At 43.4% G+C, this 20,780-nt stretch overlaps 1 protein-coding gene across 2 annotated transcripts in view; it reads right to left on the bottom strand.

Moving 5' to 3' along the window:
• The window catches only part of pcdh19 (protocadherin 19), a 50,684-nt gene extending 37,130 nt beyond the window's left edge, over positions 1–13,554 (bottom strand). The window contains exons 1-2 of one of the 2 annotated variants that reach the window (XM_034543701.1): positions 11,408–13,554; positions 8,541–8,886 (exon numbers count right to left, since the gene is read on the bottom strand). In XM_034543701.1, coding sequence (XP_034399592.1) covers positions 8,541–8,886; positions 11,408–13,554 — 2,493 coding nt within the window. The remainder of the gene's footprint in view (positions 1–8,540; positions 8,887–11,407) is intronic. The other variant, XM_034543698.1, reaches the window with a different exon arrangement.
• Between the last annotated feature and the right edge of the window lie 7,226 nt (positions 13,555–20,780).

The raw sequence follows: 20,780 nt of genomic DNA, 5'->3' as shown, positions 1-20,780 counted from the left end.
CTGACTGAACCCTGAATATTGTTTTCTGATGCCATAAGAGAGCACAAAGAGGCGGGTGAAGTCGTTATCAATTCCCTTGCAAGGCAATCATAACTATTATCATTAGTAGTGTTTTCATCCTCCGAGCTCAGCCCAGAGTGGATTTCTAATCTATTCCCTGGCACACATTCATGTCTTTCCAACTTGACCTGGTATCACTCGAGCAAAGACATGGTTTCCCACCTCCCTGGAAACGAGATATGGGCGTGAATAATAGGCCAGGTCCGTTTTATGAACAGCCTTAATCCCAGGAAAACAAACTCAAGCAAAACAGGCCCACCTGAATTGCTTTCAGGAAAACCAGATAATCAAAATGCAAAACAGCCTTTGATAGAAAAATAAGCAGACTTCCAACAACAAATCCTCGACACCTAACATCAGCACATTCTCCAGCCAAACTTTTATTTGTATTCTGTATTTGGGTTTTCAATGTAATCACACTGCACACGGCGCTCCATCCACGAGCCATTCTGATGTATGTCAGCCCGAATCAGACTGACTGCTTAGAGCTTTACAGACGTCATGAATGAGAAAAGGAGGCGCACATAGAACACATTAGGGGTCCCACCATCTCCTCAGACAGGGGGACAATGGGTATGGGAGCGGAGATAAAGGAGGGGGATAACAGGGGTGAAGGAATGGTTGACGTTGATCGGCCAGAGAAAAAGAGGAGAATGGGAGAAAAGAAAAGAAGAGGCCCAAGCCACTGGCCACACAGGGCAAAGGGAACGCGAGGGCTCTGGGAGGCATACACTCGGTCATAGCCCATTAGGCTGGCTGGGTGAGAATGCTACAGCTCATTACATGCTCTGCCTCTGTTCTGTGGATGAACAATGCACAATTACGCTACCCTGCTGCTCCTCTAGCCATGCTGCTGCATGGCTCTGAGGCGACCGATATTGCCGCTATAGTGACTCGCCTGCCAACAGCCTCCGTGCTCATCAAACATCCCATACATGTGCTCCCTAATGCACATCCAGGTTTATGTCTAGAAACCCGAGCGCTGTATGAATTGACTAAAATAAAAGGAGGGGAGAAACAGGAAATACTGCTCAACCACTGGAGCAAACACAACAAAAGGTTTAATGCAGCATTTGTGTGTGTAATACAATGACGTTTGCTCCCTTTTGTCCGCTCTGCCGGCTTCAAATTATGTTTAAAGGTAGACATCTGACAAAGGGAGGAAGTCTTTTGTGTCCGGCTGAATTAAGTTATACTCGATGTTGCAATTACCGTGAAGCCATGTGCTAACATAAAGATTCAAAAATAAAGACCGTACAGTGGGAGCAGGCGACGCTGAAAGTGTGGGGACAATATCTGCAATGCAGTGAATAACTAAGCTGAGGATTCATCTATCTACCAGTAAATTGGTCCACTAGAAGTCTTCCTCCTTTCCATTCTGCAATTATGCATGCAAAAGTTGACATTTAATGTGATGGGGGAAATGCTAACTAACATCCTCCTGCTCCCTCTTTGTTTTAGGGATGGAGAAAAAAAACAGGACACTTGGAAAGGTCATTCTTCCCTGGTGTCAGAGCTGGCTGCTTGGAAAAGTTTCCTCTCACAGCGAGTATTGTTACGTTCCAGAGAACCCGAACCCCCACATTTCCCTGCCACTCAAAAAGCATTGTATCACTACTCTGGAGAAAGCCCTGGGAACTCTGGTAACGATGTGGCAACCAGTCTGGTAACCTCAGGTTCAGTTAAGACAGTACAGTGGAAACAACAAGCCTGATAAACATGATTTTTTAATTATAACCTTTTCTCCTCTGTGAACTTTCTGGATGAAATTTGTTTTTGGCCCACTCAAATCATAATGGTCATTACGAGAGAATTGTTATTACTTTTTTCTTGCTTTGTTTACTGGTTTTGTTGCTCCACAACAGATGAGAAAGAAATAAGAAAACCCAACAGAGGGGCTTATTGTGAGTCCCTTGTTATTCGTATCTGCGAGGAAGGGAAAAAGCATTGAAGAGTTGATGTTTTCTTACACGGCATGCCAACACACATTGAACAAATGCATCCGTTTTAATATTTGTGAGCCAAGGCGACGGAACAGAGGACACTCGTCTTGACGCACACTGCATACGACTATTGTGAACTTCCACTGCAAATATATTCCACTCCTGGGCATAGTCTTAGGATTTGTGTTTTTAGACTTGACCTTTTCTATCCTATATTAATGTAATATAATTACAGGCATTGTCAACCACGGGAATCTCCATTAATGAGAGATGGGTTATTTTTTGTATTATCCTCATTTCCTTTTTCCAGAGACTTGTTTGGCTTGACTCGATTTTACATTAAAAACTGCAGAGGTTTCAAACTTTGCAAAAGAAAATGAAAGGCTGTAAATGATTGCTTCAAAATGTCTTAATAAAGGAATTTTCTTGATGGTCAACCTCCACTTGGACCTGGATTTCAGTGACAGAAAACAGAATGCCGCATATTTTTGTCTGAGTTTAATTTGAGAAGTAAAAAACAACGCTTCGGGAAACTAATTTAAATGAATAATTACGACATTGCTTACAGGGCTTAACAAGGTGCGTAATGATTTCCCTTTCCCCAGCGATAAACATTATCACTATGTCCATTTCCTTCACTCCATTTAGCTGTTGTAGCGAACATAGTCGGCTGATGTTATCAAGATGTTCAACCATTTGATGATTTTATCCTGTACAGTCAAGACTTAAAGGAAATAAGAGTTCAGCCAAAATGGATGCTGAAAGCACTATGCTCTGTTAATACCACTTTCTACATTTGCAGATACAGTCAAATAATAATAATAATATTTCTTTTTTTTTTCCAGGGGGAACAAATATTGTGTACCAATAACAGAAATGTGACATTATTGCATTCTGTAGAGGTTGATATGGTTTGTGCAATAGAAATCGCCTCATCCCAACACCACATTTTACAGAGACAAATAGCATGTTTCAGGCAGCAGCAATGCAGGTTGACGAAAATCATTGGCATTCTATAAATAGACCTCTCTCCCCTTCTTCCTTTCCGTCTCTTCTCGTTTTTCTAGGCCCTGCCGTTTCTCCACAGTATAGCTATTACTCCCTCTGCATGCTCCTCACCAGTCACATGCGGTCAAGGACACATACAGTGACATGTGTACATCAGACGCTGTCACTCATGTGTTTTGACTCTTAAGCTCTTTGGCTGGATGCTCTGATCCCGACGAGAGGGTGGCAACCCGGCGGGCCTGGCTGCTTCCGACTGGCTGCCCGGGGTTGTTATGTCATTTCATTATAACTCCGCAACATCGAGAATGACGTGCAGTGATGGGGTGTGGCGGGTTGGGGTCAAAGCTATAAAAACCCAGCCAAGTGTAAAACTAGCACTGGTTGTGCACGAAGTGAAAACCATCTTGTTGAGTAATGTCATATAATCACCCTGCAGCTTCACTAGCTTTGTGTGTTAAACACAATGGGAGGAGCCAACTGAGGGGCGCAATAAAGAGGGAACCGAGTACATCACTGTCACACTGTTAATTTATTTCTGACAGGCAAGGCTTTATTTCACCTTATAAACACTGACACTTGAAAAGCCGAGCATCTCTGAAGTCTCTGCCTTACAAATAACCTCTCTAAATAATTAAGAGGTTCATCTGCCACTCAATCAGCTTTTGGAGATGAAATGATTCATTCTCAAATCGTTTGAAAGGAGGAGACTTTAAAGAATGCAACATACACCTCCCACTCTTCAAATGCCAGAAAAATTTATTCCACTACGATTAGTGTGTCTATCTCTTTGACAAACTGTTCAGCGTTTGGCAGTTTTTTTGGTCACCGGAGAATCTGTTCAAACGGATTTAGACTGATTGAAAGGATAACTCAATCATTAAATTGACAAAAAAAATGTATAGTAAATTGTTTTTAAACCAAAGATTGTGATCTCGTTCCCTAGAAGATAAGAATAATTTGTGCTACTATGGTATACGTAGGTGTAAAGGACGGGTGGGTTCTTTCATTCATGCAAGTCTAATGTTCATCCTGTTTTAAATGCGTGGACTACAACTCAGGACATTTTTCAATTAGTTTTTGCTGAAAATGTCAGGCTTACTCATTCACTTTTATTCACTTCCAAATGGCATTGACAACTGTGAATACAAAGCTGACTCAGACACTGCAAAAATAAAATCAGGCAATTAACTTCTACATTTTGAAAAGAAGCTCCAGCCACCATCTCCTGTTGCAGCACAGCACGCATTCAGCAACAGCGTGGAAGCTGAGACGGGTTTTACTTCCACTTTGTGCTTCTCTGCTTTCCATGTTGCCATTTCCCAATTACACTTTCAACCAATTGTTGACGTTCTCTTCTTTCTGTCAATCACAGCATGTTGAAGTCAACAAAAGCATAACAATTATTCCAGATCCAGCCTGTCGAGACACATTTTAGGGACTGAATTTGTTTCACTCTAAATCTGCACCATCCTCTTGATAAAAAAAAAAATCCCATTGAAACGCTGTGGAATATACATCATATGCTGTAAAAATGTCTGCACTGAGGAAAATCAGTAAATATATATATACGATTGCATGAACACTAGAGCTGCCCGAAGAAATCTAATGCGACAATGAGCTATTAAAGGACTCTTATACAATATTCGAAGTTAAGCCCATCTTCAACACAAGGCCAAAATCGAAACAACATTAAAAGTGTACTTTAAATGCAGAAACACAACAATGTTTGATTACCGAAACGTGTGATATCATGCGTCTCGTTTCTTCGTCTGAGATTTGCGAGTCGCTCATAATGATGTAAATGATAACCTCACGGCCCATATTTGAAATAGATGTGACACCCCATAAGAATTGTTGTGTGTGCGCGTGTGTATTCATGAGAACGCATGTTGGGGGAGATTGGCAGTTTCAACAGATGTGTAGTCTGCGCTGACAGCATGACATCTACTTTGCATGCTCAATATGACACGTTTGAATGCTCCCGTGCATATTGTCCTGATGTGAAGTGATAGCGAGGGATGTGCAGCCGCGCTGGAACCACTCCCCGTTGTCTCTCCTACAGCAATATGAAAACATCTTCCTTACTAACTAGGGAGAAACAGTGCCTTGATTATTAATCCATTTCTGCCAATACATCCCAGACACTGTTCCTTTAAGACTTTCCTCTTTGATAACATTTATAGTTAGGGCTGGCTCGGGCCCCGAGTTATGCTACAATAGGGACTGCCAGGGGACATAAACTTACACTGCTACTAATACTGTGTTATCATGAGTCATATTTCTATTATTTGAACAGTTTTTGTTCTTGTCATAGATGCTGTGCATCTATCTTTCTCTCTCCCTCGCTCCCCAAGAGGAGCCTGGTTCTTCTTACCATTGAAGGGGGAGTTTTCTTTACCATCGTCACTTATAGGGAACGTTGGGTCTCGGTCAAAGACCTGAAAATTCATGAGATGATTTGGACCTATGTAAAAAAAAATAAAAGTGTTCAACATGATTTGTAGTACAAAGTCCAGTCGCCTTTTTTTCTAATTAATTTAACACTTATCTGATTCATTTATCACCTGTGTAGAAGAAAAATATCTTGAATTAGGCTAATCAATGAAGTAAGATATCTTTTTTTTTTCTGCTATGCTCATTATCTGCAATCACAGGTGTGAGAAGCCTTAGTACATTAAAAAAAAAAAAATTCTAGCCAAAGGCCATTCCTTTACTGTATAATTGTCTATGCTACCAAGTGATTCACTATAATTAAGCCATGGAAGACAGCTCTATTCTCCTGTGAGCGTTCATATTAGTGCTACCACAGGCAGGTCTAACAAACATCTCACAGCTGATGCTTTTCAAAACTACGGACAGCAACAATGTTCAGGGAGGTATATACTGGTACACATTCTCACAAGGGAGAATGCAGTATACACAATGCAATCGCAGGTACGAGGCCTTCGGGGAGACCTGTCACTGTTATCTTGGCCAAGTTGGCTGTGTTTGTGTGAGTGCGTCTGTGTGCCAGTGGGCTTTGTCTGAAGCAGGAAAAGCTTGACTTCAGCTGCTCTGACAGAAGCAGGATGCTTACTGGCCCACATAAACTAACAATGTAGGAACATTTTACATTGATCAAAAACACTGTTTACAAATAGAAACCAGCCCATATCCTCTTTACTAGAAACCCTAATCTGACCTGGTAGCCACACTGTGAAGGCTACGATAGTTTTTAATCTACGCGTTATAAACAAACACAGAGTGATCATGGAATACGAAAATCTCCGCGACCCACGATAAAGGAATCATGGATAATTATGAGGTTGCCCTCAGGATGAACTTTTTTTTTGTGGGGGGACAAAGCAGCCTTAATAATCACAACAGTGTGCTGGCCAGTCAATGGGATATGGGTGGAGGACTTGTGGAATCAAGTGGTTTCAAGCACAAGCTTGCTCATTTTACCAAAGAAATGATCAGTCATTCCACTGCTGTTTGTTTGTGCTATAAATGGCATTGTAATGATACTGAAAACGTTTTTTATTTAAGAGCAATATTTGAACATACTGTCGAGCTGCTGTCTCTTGCAAATGTCGCAATGGGGCGGAAAGAAAACAATGACAACTGTTATTGCGCTGGGATTACTCTGTTGGAGGTTATATGGCATGCTCTTGCTCTACTGCTGTTTCTAACACACTTTCTCAACTACACACACACACACACACACACTCTTTTCTCAGTCCAGGGAAAATATGCAAAGGACGGGTCAAAGAGATGTTTGTCAACATCATGTGCAAGGCGGAGAGCAATGGAGGCTGCATGCTAAACAGGCCCAGCCTCTATCCAGCCAATCAAATGCCTCTAAGCAAATGAGAAAACGTGATCGGGCTCAGACACCTGGCACTAAGACTCAATCACCCTCGCTCACTCCTTCCCTTCTTATCTCTCTATCTGCCCTCACACATCTCTATCAAGATTCGCCCAAGCTTTGCATATGGAATCATCTAAATCAATCTTCAAGCCTATTTGTCTCCCTCTCCACTTTTTCATTAGCTGAAACAAATAAAGGCTCCCCTAATCCTGCGGCAAATGTGCTTTTATTGGATGGTTAAGCCACAGAGACAGGAAGCCTGCTGGAGCTTTTAACAACGACGGCTGATTCCTCCGTGCAGTCAGACCCACATTTGTTCTTGGCTGAGGAAAGGCCGGTGGTGACCTGCATAGCACGACCTACCAGAGAATACAATCACAGCATACGGGTCACTGCGTGTGCCTGCTGAATCCCCCACCTCTGCCTCCACTGACCAGATAACACCACAGGACAACCCCCTACAACAGTTCTCATTCCTTCCACCTGTGTTACTCACACACAAACTCAGTCAGAAGCAGCTCCGACAGGCCCAGTAAATCAGCATGCCGGTAAGTAGGTCTCATTGACCCCTCAGGATCCGCCGGTGCCGGGCTCTCTAGATCATCAAGTCAATACATCCATATCCATCTTGTGTTTTTTGTTTTAAGACACACGCTCCCAACCCCGACACCTTCTTCTCACTGAATGTCAAACAGAAATTGGAGTCATCAATTACAAGTGTGCGCATGGAGCTGGAGCTTATTTTCTGCTGTCTGTCTAGGAGTGAGCGTGATACACATTCTTATACAACCAACACACACACACGCACACACACACACTGATGCACCTTTTCCCTATCACACACACACAACCATAAAAGCCCATTTCTCCCATGGGATCAAGGACGAGTGGGTCATGAAGAAAAAGATTTCCAAAAGAATCCAATAGACCAGTTCATACATACAAAAATCTATAAACTAAAGATTAGCTCATCTGCATACACTCTGTCAGCCTGAATAGTCTTTCAAGTGAGACCTCCACCGCTCTGCTGGAGCCATGCATGGCATGACAGGGAATTCAATGGCTGCCTGTGCGGAGCGGCCATGCGGTAACACTGCAGCCAAATGGACAACACACAGATAAAGCATTTAAGCAATGTTTTTTCTTCCTGCTAGCACCTGAAAGGATGTGTAGCAGAGCTGATTAGCGGGGTCAATACATCTGGCAGGTTCTCAGCACTGACAATGAAAAAGAAAACAAGTGGAGTAGGAGGGACCAAATAATCCACTTTGTCAGGCCTCCAAATTCTGCTTGGCAAAGCGCTCTCAGTCGCAGGTCCGCCTCAATGTCTCGGCCCCTTGAAATGCCTTGAAGGATTCCACTCAGATCGACTGACAGAGCGTCACTCGTGCCATTTCAGAGAGCTTAGCTTCCCATCAATAACCGGGAGACATTTCCCTGACATTATAATTGGTGGCACGGTGGAATGCGAAATGTAAGTGTGGAAAGGTGGTGCATCGTTTGTTCACAGCTCAGTCTTAAGATTATGCACAATCCAGGAGTCCTATTCATGATAATTAATTAAACGGTTAGTCATGAGAATCAATTTTACAACCACACCTCCCATTTTCCTCAACCCCCTCACACCCAAAGCAGCCCAGCCAAGGATTTAGGACAGAGCACAGCGGATTGTATCTCACCTCTGGCAGTGGCATGCCGTTGATGATGAGGTCTGGCTGCTGGTGGGCCTGCCCAGTGAACGGGTGCTGATAGCCATGGTTGGGAGCTGCATTGCGTGAGTTCTGGTTCTCCACGTTGAGGAAGGTGCTCTCGGAGCGCCTGCAGCCCAGCGGCAAGCTCTGCTGGTGGTAGTCGAAGTAGTTGAGCGAGGAGGTGAGAGACGAGCAACTCACCACATTCATCTTGTCTGTCTCCTCGACGTCACGTGGCACCAGGCGGATGTCGTTCTTGCTCAGCTTCTTCTTCTTGCTGGACTTCTTCTGGTTGCCATATGAGTACTCCGCCACCCTGCGCAAGTAGAAGAAACTGAACAGACTCAATAAAGCAGTGTTCTGCCTTCCCCTCCCCTGTCCACACGGTCAAGAAGCACGCCCGCCATGCCAGCCCGGGCGCTGCTCGACCATGGGTGCCAGACAAGCGCTCATTGCCCGCACCCAGGGGTGGAACAGCACACTTAAAAGGCATCCCCACTCCCGTCTTGCAATGGAGCTGTTATCCCTTGTTTTTTTTTGTTTTTTTTTGCATTTGCATGCTCAACAATCAACATGTCACAAACAGGCAGACAATATGCAAACATGCCAAAACCACAGAAGCAAAGCACAAGGACACACTGATATGAAGCAGCACTACCGGTATATATGCAATCATATTCAAAGCACACAACCCACACTAATTCCATTTTTTCTCTCATAATCAAGTGAGCCCACGAGCAGCACAGAGTGCACGAGAACTGCAGATTCAAAGTAATTTAGCTGCTCTCGGTGGCTGGTGCAAACTTGAACTGAGCATTTTTACTTTAATAAGAGCAAATGAGCAACACAGCCATGTTTTATCATAGCATCCTCCGTTTGGGGGAATTATCCATTCTTTGCACAGCCTTGCAGTTTTCCACAAGAGAACATATGCTAAGTTCTTTATCGTGATTACTACAAATCTCAATAAACACATTCCATATCATTTGTGATGTTTTTCACCATCTGCATTACTTCAAACTTTGAAGGAAGTCATTTTTAACCTTTCGGCGTGGAGCATATGGTTTATTTTCTGTTAAAGCCCAAAACAAAACTATAGTTACCCATAAAATAGCAATATCTGCAACGTCTCTGTGCCTGCATCTTGAACGCCTCTGCCCCCGCTGGCCTTTGCTCCTCACTAAAATGCATCTCTAATCCTCCGTCTCTTCTAAAATAACACTGGCCTAGACGCACCACCATAGTTTGTCTTTTTTCATTTTTCTTTTAGATTGCATTTTCAAAACAGCTCCCTCCCTCATTTTGCTGCCCTTTGATTCGGAGGAAAGAAAAAAGCAGCTGCAAGGGTGGAAAATACTCCATCTCTTTTTCATTTATCATTCTAACATATTGTCTCTCTGCTCCGTGCCCAAATTGAAATCTGGGAGGGGAAATCTTCAGAGTCAGACAGACTGACAGAGGACAAGCAATAAATTGGAGATAACTGCTCCTCATATTCGAGGTGGCGACTGAGAAGCAGAACACATCAGTGCTGATTAAAGCACCCAGCAGGGACAGCGGTTCACACTAGGAGAGTGAAGTGCTGAAAGCAGTTCTGAATTTGTAGTTTTCTAGTCATTGTTTCATCTCTAAACAACACGTATAACTGACGTGCAAAATGTTATATTGCATAAAGTATCTGTTGTGATGGAGATAGCAACACACATCCTTCTGCATCAAGTTGGGTTCAAATAAAACCTTTTTAAAGTGGTTGTTTTGGTATTTCTATGACGAGAAGAGATGTGGATTCTTCCTTATAACAACATAATGTAAGTGGAGTCGTCTTTTTCTGAGAGCTACGACAGAAAGAAGAAGAATTGATTTGAAAATTGAAGCTCTGCAATTCACAAAATGTCGAAGAGCACTTAAAACTTGTAACAATTTCAACCAAACAGTATATGAGAATAAAAAGACACAATTCATAATCTATATTGTGAACAACAAAAAAAGAGCAAAAATGGGGGAGAATATTTTTTCATGACTACATGCTTGAAAAATGCCCAAAGTTAACTTTGAATTAAGAAAATTATGTTTGGAGCAAAATATGATTATAGCTTCAGGTTAAACTCACAAATCCAATCTATATGTAAATTTATAGTGGTAATGTGGCACAGGGAAATCAAAGCCAGAGCTGATGTTCAGATTGATGAACAAAACAGAATGTTCAATATTATGCAAGGTCCGGAAAATAATAATCTGGGTAAATAGTTAACGATGATGTGATTTATGTGACTTTCTATATTTGTAACCTAAGATATTGCTTGGTGCAGAAGAAAGCCGAGGCACATCTGAGTGATCCTAGAGGACTGTCCATAATCACACTGGATTAAAGCTGATAACAGCCAATCAGCCACGGTGGACGTTAAATAATAAATGTCTGGGACTGCTATTGAACCAGTGGGACGTTAATTGTCCAGCAACACAGCCGCAAATTGAACATGACAGTTGGACCGTCGTATTTATGAGTCAATTGGTTACAATGGAAGGATTAAATCAATCAATCACGTCTCCCTAACGCGGAACACTGGGCCTGAGCACAATGTGTCCGTGCTTAAAGCAGGCGGCGGATGAGTCTACTTCGGTTTCAGCTGCTGGGAGGAAACAAAAAAAAAATCTGCAGTCCTCACACTCGGGCCTACATGCTGCATGACAAAAGCAACGCACTCACAACTCGCAGTTTCAGGCACGATCGCGGACACACGCACAGGCACGGACGCACGCTCACTACCCCTCTCACTCATATGCGCGCACACACATTACACACACACACTTTACAAACACTTTACACACACACGCACACGATATTTAGTCAGTACCTGCAGTTGTACGTTCGGATCTCCTTGTTATCCCTCTTGCACTTGACCGCCACAAAAATCATGGTGACAAACAGGATGGCTGCGATGGAGCCCAGAGCGATGATGAAGATGAGGGAGAGGTTGACAGGTCCGATAGGCTCCTGTGCGTTCAGGTCCGGGGAGAGGTACACCACGATGTAGGCCGAGGCGGATAGGGAGGGCTTGCCGTGGTCCCTCGCCACCACCGTGATCTCGTAGGTGGATTTCGCGTTTTCCCCAAACATCCTGGTGGAGCGCACCTCTCCGTTTACCTGGTCGATCTCAAAGAAAGCCCTGTCCCCCTCGGAGATGGTGTAGGTCAGCCGCCCGTTCTCCCCCTCATCGTAGTCGTCCGCTTTAACTTGGGTCACCATGTAACCCACCCCGGCGTTCCTGGGGATGGACACCTCCGCCGTGCCATTAACGAGTGGAGGGTTTGTCATCACAGGTGTGTTATCATTAACATCCAGGACAACAATGCGCACCGTGGCGTTACTTGATAAAGAGGGGTTACCATTGTCTCTGGCCAACACTTTGAAATCAAAAGTCCTGGTGTATTCATGGTCGAATGATCTCATGGAGTAAATGCGGCCTGATGGGTTTATGCTGACATATGTGTTTACATCCATGTGCTTGATCTCACCGGGGACTATGGAGTAGGAAACGGTGCCATTCATCCCCAGGTCCGGGTCTTCTGCTGACACCGCGAGCAGACATGAACCAGGGAGGTTGTTTTCCATCACCATCTCTTGATAGTGAGGTTTGAGGAAGTGGGGAGGGTTGTCATTTTCATCTGAGACTTTCACTACCAAAGACTTTGTGGCGCGTAAAGGGGGCGTGCCACTGTCTTCTGCTTGGATTGTCAGATTATATGTGTCCTTTTGCTCTCTGTCCAGCCTGCCATCAACAAGTATCGTGGAGAAGCTCTCATATTCTTGAAGTCTAAACGGAACATTGCCCTGCAGCCTGCACTGCACTTTACCGTTTGCCCCCGAATCCTTATCTGACACCCTCACCAGCGCAATGACATATCCACGCTGCGCGTTTTCACTAACTTCCACCATCTCTGTGTTCAGTGAGAGTAAACTGATGACAGGTGGGTTATCGTTAGTGTCCATCACATTCACGGTGACTTTGCAGTGAGCTGGGATTGAGTTGGGACCTAAATCTTTGGCCTGGACGTCGATCTCGTATATTTTCGCTGTTTCATAATCCAAAACACCGTTGACGGTGATGATCCCGGTTCCGGAGTCAATTTTGAACGCATCCCTCGTTTTCTCGGCAACGTAACTGTTGAACGAGTACACAACCTCGCCGTTAGTGCCCTCGTCGGGATCCGTTGCATTCAAGTCAATGACTAATGTATTTATAGGGGAATTCTCCATAATATGAACAGTGTACACTGGCTCGTCAAAGACAGGGTTGTTGTCATTAGAATCAATTACCTTGATATTTAACTGGACCGCGCCTATTTTAGGGGGGTCTCCTCCATCTTCTGCGCTAATTTCATACGAGTAGTGGGACTGGGTCTCCCTGTCCAACGATTTTTGCACAACAAGCTCAGCAATTTTAGACCCATCCCCTCTGGTCTTTATTTCTAGTCCGAAAAGCTCATTTGGAGTGATGGAATACGATTGCACTCCAAAGATCCCCGAGTCCGGATCGCTTGCCCCCTCTAGGGGAAACCTGGTACCAGGGGAGGCGTTCTCAGAAATTTCAATGTCAATGTGGCTCGTTGGGAATCTGGGTGGGTTATCGTTCAAATCCTCAATTTCAACCTTGATGACACAGATCTCCATAGAGTCTGACATCACTTCTAGGGAAATAATGCACTTTGGGTTCTGTCGACAAACTACATCCCGGTCTATTTTCATTTGGGTTGTAAGGATTCCGGCTGGACTGAGTTCCACCCATCGTGGTTCTGAATTGGAAATAACCCTCAAGTACGGGGGCTGCGAAGCAATCTGAAATCCTTGCTTTAGTGCGTCCTTTGTCACGTTTCCAATTACTGACCCGGGCTTCATCTCCTCGTTTATTCCATACTTTACGTTGATAACAGCTTCAGCCGCGACCCAATAAAGGAGGAACACAGCAATTGTTTGTATTAATTCCATCTCCTTGGTTTGCATTGTACCTGTTGACTTTTTTTTCTCTCAGTCGGATAAAGAGCTCGCTAATTACGCACGTCAGAGAAAAAAGGGGAAAAAAGCCTCCAAATGAATCATCTCATTGAAATGTCCAGAAAAGTGTTCGGGGTGACGAGAAAGCGCTTCTAGTATGCACATTATATCATGGCGTGAAAGCTATAATTGTAACAAGTGCCTCAGCCTATTGTACTCTTCTCAGGCAGAGCACATCCTCCGGTCTACTGCAGCGGGCGAAACATTGGGGACGACAGATCTGTGAACACATGCTGAATCTTCTCACAACAGTGATTTAGCTCTGTAAATCCGTGCAGCTCTCCTAAAGCGGCACACTGGTCTTACACATGACTCATATGATGAACTGTCCGTTTCCAAGTGGGCTGAAAGGAGGGGAAGCGATCGGACTGCATGAATGAGAATTCCTGTGAGCAAGTCCACAAAATGTTAAATCTTCCGTGCAGAAGAATGACTGGGGTTGAAAAAAGTCCGTGTTAAAAGCTCCGCCTGGGTGCCAGCCAATACTTAAGTCGCATTTCGGATAAACATCTTGCTTTGTGTGAGATATTACAAGCAGTGATCAAATGTCCTCTTCGGCTCTATGCTTTCAAACTGCACATCGGATGAAGAAAAAAGCTAAAAGAATCAGCAGTCACAACATTATTCAACAACTCAAGTCCGGATATCTTTGTCTAAAGAACATGGGTGCGATGAGGGGATGTCTCATCTCATCACTGAAGTCCCGATTACCTTTTTCTTTTTTATTATTTCCAGCAGCTTTAGTCTTTCACCCCCTTGGCACGTCTTGGAAGCTTTTACTTAATTTCCTCGTATCTCACTTGGAAAAGGGTGCACATATCCCGATAATTAGTCCATGCAACATAAAAGACAAAAAGAAAAAAAATCCGTTGAGCCAAAAAGCCAGTGGGGAGCAAACGATGCAAGAGCCTACTGTGGGTACAAAACGCATTTCATGTCGGGCTGCAGCAAAGTAGAACCACGGTAGCCTATATCCAGCCTGGTTGGGGCAGAAAAAAAGAAAGAAATCACCACTCGTTGCAAGTAGGCTGTCTAGTTGACTCCAACAAGCGCTCCGCTCGCTTCACTGGTGCACACTGGCGGACGCGCAGCTCCAAGCAGAGCGCTCAGTCTCAGTCTCAGGACCTGCAATCCCCTCAGCCAATCAGGGGTTACACAGGAGGGCTGGGAGCTGCTGGTGGGTGGGGCAAAGTACAGCAATGAAACACGGCCAACTACCTGTTCTCCTGCAGATGGACGACTCAACGGGCAATTACAGCGTACAAGTTGAAACACGGAGCTGTGTATTAGATGATGGCTGGAGCAGCGGTTCCAAAAGGGAGGTCTGGGGACCCGCGGGGGTCTTTGAGACGGAGACATCGCTACTCCAGGAAAAAGAAGAGAGTAACAGACTAATTTCTCCCAGTGGAGGCACCGAAGAGATGCTAAGGATAACTTTTCACAGATGTGTCCTTGTTTTGTCTTACAGTAGCCAATGGGCTATCATTTGTAACGAGCCATTTTTTTTACAACACCGATCTTCTCAATGGGGACCCTGGAGGTTAATGTAGACTTAAATGGATTTCTGTTTGAGCCTCAGTGACAAGTCAAAGCCTGCTAAACGTCGAACCAGAGCAGACAAAGAGCATTTCCGGCTTCCTTCTACTGCATAATTTAAGTTGTAACTGTGCGCTTTATGTTACATCATGTACACCATAACCTGCCTCCCATGTGCAATACGTCTGAACTTAAGCCATACCGTGCGCGGACTAAATAATTAAAGATTAATTATAGATTATGGATTCCATGTAGCAGCGTGCTGGGTGGAAATCTTGCCGTCGGTGAGATCATTTACATAGCACCACTTTACTCATGAAACAAGGTCTTCTGACCTAATATTAGCCTTGAGCCTCCTTATCAATTACACGAACCCCACTGGGGCACACAGAGTTAAATATCATATATCATATTTTTTAATAGTCTGTTTCACAGCTGAATTTCACATTCAATACGTACGCATCAACACCAGTAGATACAAGCCTATAATGGAGTTTCATCCTATGAAAATTAATATATTGCCTTCACTGGAATGAAATCGTTCATGTTTGTCTGTCATGTAGAAAGGTTCATAATGAGGTGGATGGACTACGGCCTCTCTAGCCTGGCGATAAGCAGAAAATAAAATACATGATTAGCTACAGTGCGTCTCTTCCCAATTATCTCCACGTGACTTGGGTCGCTATCATATCGAAGCTCTTTACGACGTGAACAAATTCAGCCGACCAAAAAAAGAAAAAGTAAAACTACTCTGCCAAGAAAGGAAAAAAAAAGGGTGAAGTTCCTCATCACCCTCCCTGAAATCTTCACATTCAGATGGAAGCGACACTCGGTCACAGCCGGTCCTCCTCACACACACACGCACACGCGCGCACGCAGACACGCACGCGCTCACACACGCTCCTCCCCATGCAGCCAGCCTGTCCGCCTCTCACCAGCGCGCCATCACATCCTGTTGAGGCCGATTTCAAAGTCACAAGGGTGACATCTAGCGTCCGCAGCCGCCGCTCGAGTCTGTTATTCCGGCTTGTCCATCTTTACCCCGGACTGTTTCACCCCAATGAAAAACAACCGTGTGCCACAAGAATAACAATGAAAGCACACGGGCAAATCAATTTCCTCTTTATATTGGAATAGAAGTCGGCGGTTTGACCACAATTAATATGCTGTCCAAGAGGTGAATTAGTTCTGAGCCATATCCAATCATTGTTAATCAATAAAGAGTGATTGAACTGTGTATGGGAAGGGGAATAAGGTCATTGTTGTGCAATATGGACACATAATTTACCTTACTTTATTTTACGTTTTTATTTATGACACACACTTAAACTGTGTCAGTAGATTAAACACTTGAGGATGAATAGTAGCATCTTCACTGGGTCTATTGCAGGGTACTAGACAGACATAAAACCCTTCATAAAATTAAAAATATATTGCTATCTCTGTTTCTATATATATTACAGGTTAACACGAGAGTAAAAGGGAAGTCCAGAAACACTTACCACCACCATTTAGTGTTGTAAAATAAAATAAAATAAAAAGATGAAGCCATGCAAAGAATCACTGGCCTCGGATGAGATATTGTTTTAGGAGGAAATATTTTTTTCTCTTCTCTTGCATAACGCAATCCCATCTTGACAAACAAGCAAGTATCAACAAAGCAACTTGTTTGCTCTCCCATAACACTTTTCAAGACGTGTTGCAGGCGCATGAGGAGAGCGCAAGAAGAATCTTTAAGCTCATAAATTCTTAATGTCAGAGAGTTAAACAACCGTAGGCTTTGGCAGGGGGTTTTCTTTTCCTCGGGGCTTTCTGATGGCTGTATGTACAACTTAGTGCATTGAACGTTTTGTATTTCTATCAGTCTGCGGTGGCGTTACAGAGGCTTGCATTGGCTGCTTGATTCTCAGCCAAACAGGCGCTGTCTGGAAACAATACAAAAAAACAAAAGAAATGTGCTTTTATTGTGACAACAGGCCTGCAAATGATCGGGAGACATGCTTGCATGAGCAACAATGTATAATCAATAGGGCTTTTGTTATTGTACCATGTGTTTTTAGTGTATTCGTGTGATTAATAGTATATTCATCGTGATTTGGTTCATGTCTAAACGGTTGAGCTGAGACTTCTGGTGTTAACCCTCATATGTAAAGGTTTAAAGTCCTTGGCCTTCATGTTTTTGTCCAATTTGGAGTGCCACAGCGGCTGATGACGGCTATGAGGGTTAATAATATCGCAGATTTTCTTCCCACTGCAGCTGAGAGCAGTGTGCACCGCCTCGAGCAACAGGGGTGATCATAAACTATAGCGCCATAATTTAGCCACGATGTATTTTCTTTCTCTGGGAGAGTGGTGGCATATTTAATTTATGAGTGTACAATACCTCCACAGCCCTCCTGCTGTCGACGTTCTCTTTTGTGTCTTTTATTGATTTTACCGCTATGTAAAAAAAAAAAAAAATCGTACGTTTTCTCTTATGGGTGGTGGGGCATTGACTGCTTGGCATCAGGCTTTGTTTACGTCGCTATCGTTATTTGGTCGGTGAAAAAGAAAGAGGGAAAGTGACTGAGAAGGTATTGTGTTTATTCTTCTACTGATTCATTAAACTGTCATGTTATTCAGATTCAGGACCGCACGCTATGTTCTGGCTTGAGTTCTGTTTGTCACCTTCCTACAGTACACTAACCGATATAGCTTCCCCCAAGGAAGACAGGTGCTGAATACTGAGTATTTACTTCAGAAATATCCTTACATTATGCATCATACTATTCATCGGATATTTATTGTTGAAAAACAATCAACAAATGGATAAATAATTGAAAGTTCAAACTGCATGTGTGAGATCGCTTATTGTCTCATAAACAGGTTTATAATCGTACAGCCGTGATATAATAGTTCTTTGTTTATTGAGAAAATATGGATGTCTAAATGTATCTCCGAATATAAGTTTGGCTTGAAGCGGTTTCTTCTTTAACGTGAAGACAGGAGGCAGAGTTTGGCTATTTAAATCCATGGGAATTTCACAACCTTGCACTGGTTTTTGAGCACATTTCTTGAAGGATTTGTGGTAGAAAGCTTGAACCAGTGCAGTTGAAAGTACACAGAGAATGAGTGATTTTATTTCATATCATTTTTTTTTCTTTCTCTGCTGCCAAGGAACGGCACACTTCTGTAGTCTGTCCCTGCTGCTTGCTTGGAAAGGAATATCTAAGCTCCTCTGACAGATGCCGGCATTATCACCCCCGTGTCCTGCCCGCCACTGGAACTCGGCCCGTGCACAAACACGGACTTACAGGAGCTAGCGCAAGACAGCAGAGACAGACAGCGGCGCATCGATTTTGAGTGAGCAAGATGGCCACGCTTATTTTGGCTGGAGCTGAAGATGACGTTATTATTATGGTCCTCATCCCTACAGCTTCGCAAAAAAATGGATTTCTGCTGAGCACCCCCCCTTGCCAGAGGCGTAAAAAAAGGAAGGAGAACTGACAGGCTTAATCCACGGGCCTCTCGTCAATGACGATACGCCCTCCACTCCATTCCAAACTGTGCCTGTCCATGATGCATCAATTAGTATCAACTCTCACCATCCATCTGAGGGTTCACAGAGTCCCCTGGGACTGTGAGTACAATTCAACAGCAAAGCGGGCCTTTTCTCTGCTCTTCTTTGGTTGTTGCGATACTACTTTGAATTGAATCCCCTTTTTAATCCTAATTTCCCCCAAAGCACTGGCCTGCGACCCCCATCGTTGTTGAGTTGAAGAGGAAAGAGTGCAGTGGGTACATCTCGGCTTTGTGTATTTCAATCAGTGTTAATACCACTCGAAACCATTTATTTTCCTCCCTGTCACTTCTCTGTCAATCTGTCAGTGGAAAGTGGAAATTCTGGGTTTGTACCCATTCTGGCACTTTCCCAAATGCAGTGTTACCAGAGAGCAAAAGTAACTTTTCTCATGGCTGATGACGCACTTGTTGGGCACAAATGTGTCCTCTTTTACCGGCACAAGAGCTGCTTTTGATTTTCACCCATGCGATTTTACCTGACACGTGCAGGCAATGGATGCGGATGGTCTCATATTAGGGTGGATGTGGACCTCGATGCAAACAGATGCAAGTGAATGAAAGGATTGATGAGAGTGATTGTTTGAAGTTGCCCGGTTGGTGGGGCCTCTGATCATCAAGAGCTACATTGATTCAATGTGCAGTTTGTTGTTTAAACAATTAATAATTCTCAACCCAATGACCCATTTACTTCTGAAATGAAACATGTTGAAGAGAAGCTTGTTGTATTTGTGCATAATTGGTTTAGCTATTTATGCTGTTAGATGGCAATTAACAGACTTTGTATACAGTCCTCTCATGTTTGGAGCCAACTGTACTCACACTGGTTCTCTGAATGTCCGTGTGATGGATAGCAATTTAAACTCTAAATGGCTATTTATTAAAGAACTCTCTTCAAAGTGAAATTACATTTTGAGAACATTAACTTGTTATTTTAAATGAGCATTTAAAATAACATACGATAAAAGTGCTAATGTTCACAACGGATTGCTAATGTTCTCTGGTCATTTTCACATTTACTGTCCAATAGCATTTGGTCTAGAACAGTCCAGTTATATAGACAATTTGCTCATCTTTCTTAATTTTCCTTTCAAATAAATGTAGACATGCATTTCTGTGCAAAACCGTTTATAGAGACTACAGAATATAATGCAGAAAACCATTATCATAATTAACGAGACACTCAGTCAGGAAAACAGGGCAAACCAAGAATATGTTGGTTCCCTCATTGATTTTCTTTTTGCTGCCTGCGGGGGCTCCCTTTTTAAAGAGAGGACAGGCTTTACAGATTGTTGGAGCCTTGCATCATTTTTGATATTTCCCAATTACAATGGTATTTCTCCCAAATCAAACAAAGTGCTGCTTGTAACACATTTAATTTCCCCCTGAAATGAATTGACCGCTGAACAGTATTCTTTTAAACATACCTGAATTGGGAAATCAAACATTTTACAGTAGCTATGAATGCTTTAGGCAACATGAGCTGGTAACAAATATTTTGGAGTCTGGACCGAGTCTGCGATATTGATTACAGATTTTGGAGCTGAATATATTACATTGCTTGACTGTTTGAAGCACATTTCTTCTCCGTTTCCATAGCATTAAGCACAATAGGTGTAATCAGAAGCACAATACAATGTAATTTTGATCTAATCATCTTGCTGTGCAGAATCAGTTGTCGTTGTTCGGAGGCCCGGGTCTGTTAAAAGTAACAACAACAGAAAAAAAGACACAAACCTAAGGCTCTGAATAGACAATAGTCAGGATCTTTGAACACAGAAGTTTCTGTTCACCTGGCGTACGGTCAATTAGCTTTGTGTTGCTATGTTTATTCAATGTCAGCTCTGATTAATAGGCACAACATGGTGTATAGAACACCTGAACATGTAGTATGGTGCCTGGGTGGGACATTGTTGCCATCTGATACCATCTCCACAACACGGTGCTTATCTCGTTTCCCCCCACCCCCCTTAGGGGGTGTTTACAGCTGTTTTCTCGTCAAGACAAATTAGTGTGACTGTGTGCCTCTTTCACCCCCTCAGAGAGCAGCAGTGAACAGAGACATCCTGGTCACTATACCT

The sequence above is a fragment of the Cyclopterus lumpus genome, chromosome 10, assembly GCF_009769545.1.
Source record: "Cyclopterus lumpus isolate fCycLum1 chromosome 10, fCycLum1.pri, whole genome shotgun sequence".
Taxonomy (NCBI): domain Eukaryota; kingdom Metazoa; phylum Chordata; class Actinopteri; order Perciformes; family Cyclopteridae; genus Cyclopterus; species Cyclopterus lumpus.
Note: the sequence above shows the minus strand (reverse complement) of the source record. Positions and strands in the feature narration are given on the sequence as shown.